The sequence below is a fragment of the Microtus ochrogaster genome, chromosome 15 (genome assembly GCF_000317375.1).
Source record: "Microtus ochrogaster isolate Prairie Vole_2 chromosome 15, MicOch1.0, whole genome shotgun sequence".
Taxonomy (NCBI): domain Eukaryota; kingdom Metazoa; phylum Chordata; class Mammalia; order Rodentia; family Cricetidae; genus Microtus; species Microtus ochrogaster.
Window position 1 is genome coordinate 15582135 of NC_022017.1, and position 1645 is coordinate 15583779.

Consider the following 1645-nt stretch of genomic DNA (forward strand, 5'->3'; position numbering starts at 1 on the left):
AACCATGGGCTAAAATACCCCTTAGCTTCCTTCAGTTCTTTGGCTCAGGCATTTGCCACAGTGACCAGAAACTGGTTGACACTGTGACTCTTGCCAGAGATGTGAGTTCCGTGCTGTGACTAAACCTGAGCATGGGATTCTGAGACTAGCTTGTTGGAGGAATCTGGAAATTTTGGAGTTTTGAGCTAGAGAAATCCCAGAGAGCTACAGGCTCAACAAAAGGGTGATTCTCGGGGAAGCAGAGGAACCCACACCATCAATGCACACGTAAACAGTGAACTATTCTGGTGTGTTCAGATGGGAACAAGGATTCTCCCGGGAACTGGGCTAAAGGCCATTCATGCTAGAGCCTGACAAGGTGTCTACTTTTATCCCTGCCCTGAGACTCTGTGGGAAGCTGAGTTTAAAGGCTTAAATGGGCTGGAGAGATGAGAGGGCTCAGCGGTTAAGAGCACTGGCTGTTCTTTCAGAAGATGGGCGTTCAGCCCCCAACACCCACAGGGCGGCTCATAACCGTAACTCCGAAATCTGGCACCCTTACACAGACATGCATACAGGCAAAACACCAATGCACATAAAATAAAAACAAACAATAAAAAAAAGATTGACATAATCTTCCCAATCTTGAAAGAAGACCGTATCCCCTAGGGTAGGTAAATAATCCAAGACTCAGAAAGTTTAACACTGAGGCATGTTAAACCCTCCCACTCCCCTCTTTTCCATGCAAACTGACACTGAGATACAGCACAGAGTGCATAGGGTGCCATACGTTCAATGACTCGGGGATTTCTCCACGGTGTCTACAGGGCCACCCCAGGAGACAAAGAGCCTCATGAAGGCTTCCTACACGCCAGAGGTGATTGAGAAATCAGTGAGGGATGTAGAGCACTGGCACGGCAGGAAGACGGATGAGCTAGGTAAGTGGAATCTGGGCTGCGGGGCGGTCCTCTCCTCCCTGGACAGGGTGAGTGTCTGCAAGGTGCAGAGCAGGAGGCAGGGGCCTGGGGTCGGGGTGACAAGACACGGAGTGGGTTTGTACCTCCTGGAAGCTGCTGGCCCCTGTGATGGTCCCTCCCCTCATCCCTGCAGGACGGTGGCACCGGAAAAATGCCATGAATATGAACTTACAGAAGGCACTGGAAGAGAAATACGGAGAAAAGGGCAGATCCAAGGGCAAGTAGCTGAAAGGACATTGGAAGGAAGCTCGCGGAGAGCGCTATCAATAAAGAAAGGCGGGCCCAGGTCTGAGCCCTGCCCCTGCGTGCTACTTCTCTTCGCGCTGGGATGGGGACCCATGTGTGGGGCTGGAGGAACAACTGAGGAGGATGGACGCTCTGAGCAGCTAGGTTTCCGAGACCCCCTCTTCATGGCTTCCTCTCTGACCTCAGGAAGAGTTAGGAGAGTTGAGCCAGAGTGCTCAACTGGGTGACGGGTCCTCTACTGGACATTGCTAGGCTATACCCTTCGTGTGGTCCCTGGCTGATTTCAACTGTCTCTAGGTGTTTATTCCTCTCCCACGAACCTGCAGACTTCAGAGGAATTGGCCATGTCATCTCCCTCTTCTAACCTAGGAGCAGATCTGATGGGTCTCCCTTATGTACAGAGTGATTGGTTCAGAAATGGGCACATGGCTCAGTTCGGGCCA

At 51.6% G+C, this 1645-nt stretch overlaps 1 protein-coding gene across 1 annotated transcript in view; it reads left to right on the plus strand.

Annotated features, from left to right (window-relative positions):
* The window catches only part of Tex33 (testis expressed 33), an 11545-nt gene extending 10341 nt beyond the window's left edge, over nt 1-1204 (plus strand). The window contains exons 3-4 of the mRNA XM_013348788.2: nt 807-917; nt 1090-1204. Of these exons, the coding sequence (XP_013204242.1) occupies nt 807-917; nt 1090-1181 (203 nt within the window). The 3' untranslated portion in view covers nt 1182-1204. The remainder of the gene's footprint in view (nt 1-806; nt 918-1089) is intronic.
* Nucleotides 1205-1645: the final 441 nt, after the last annotated feature.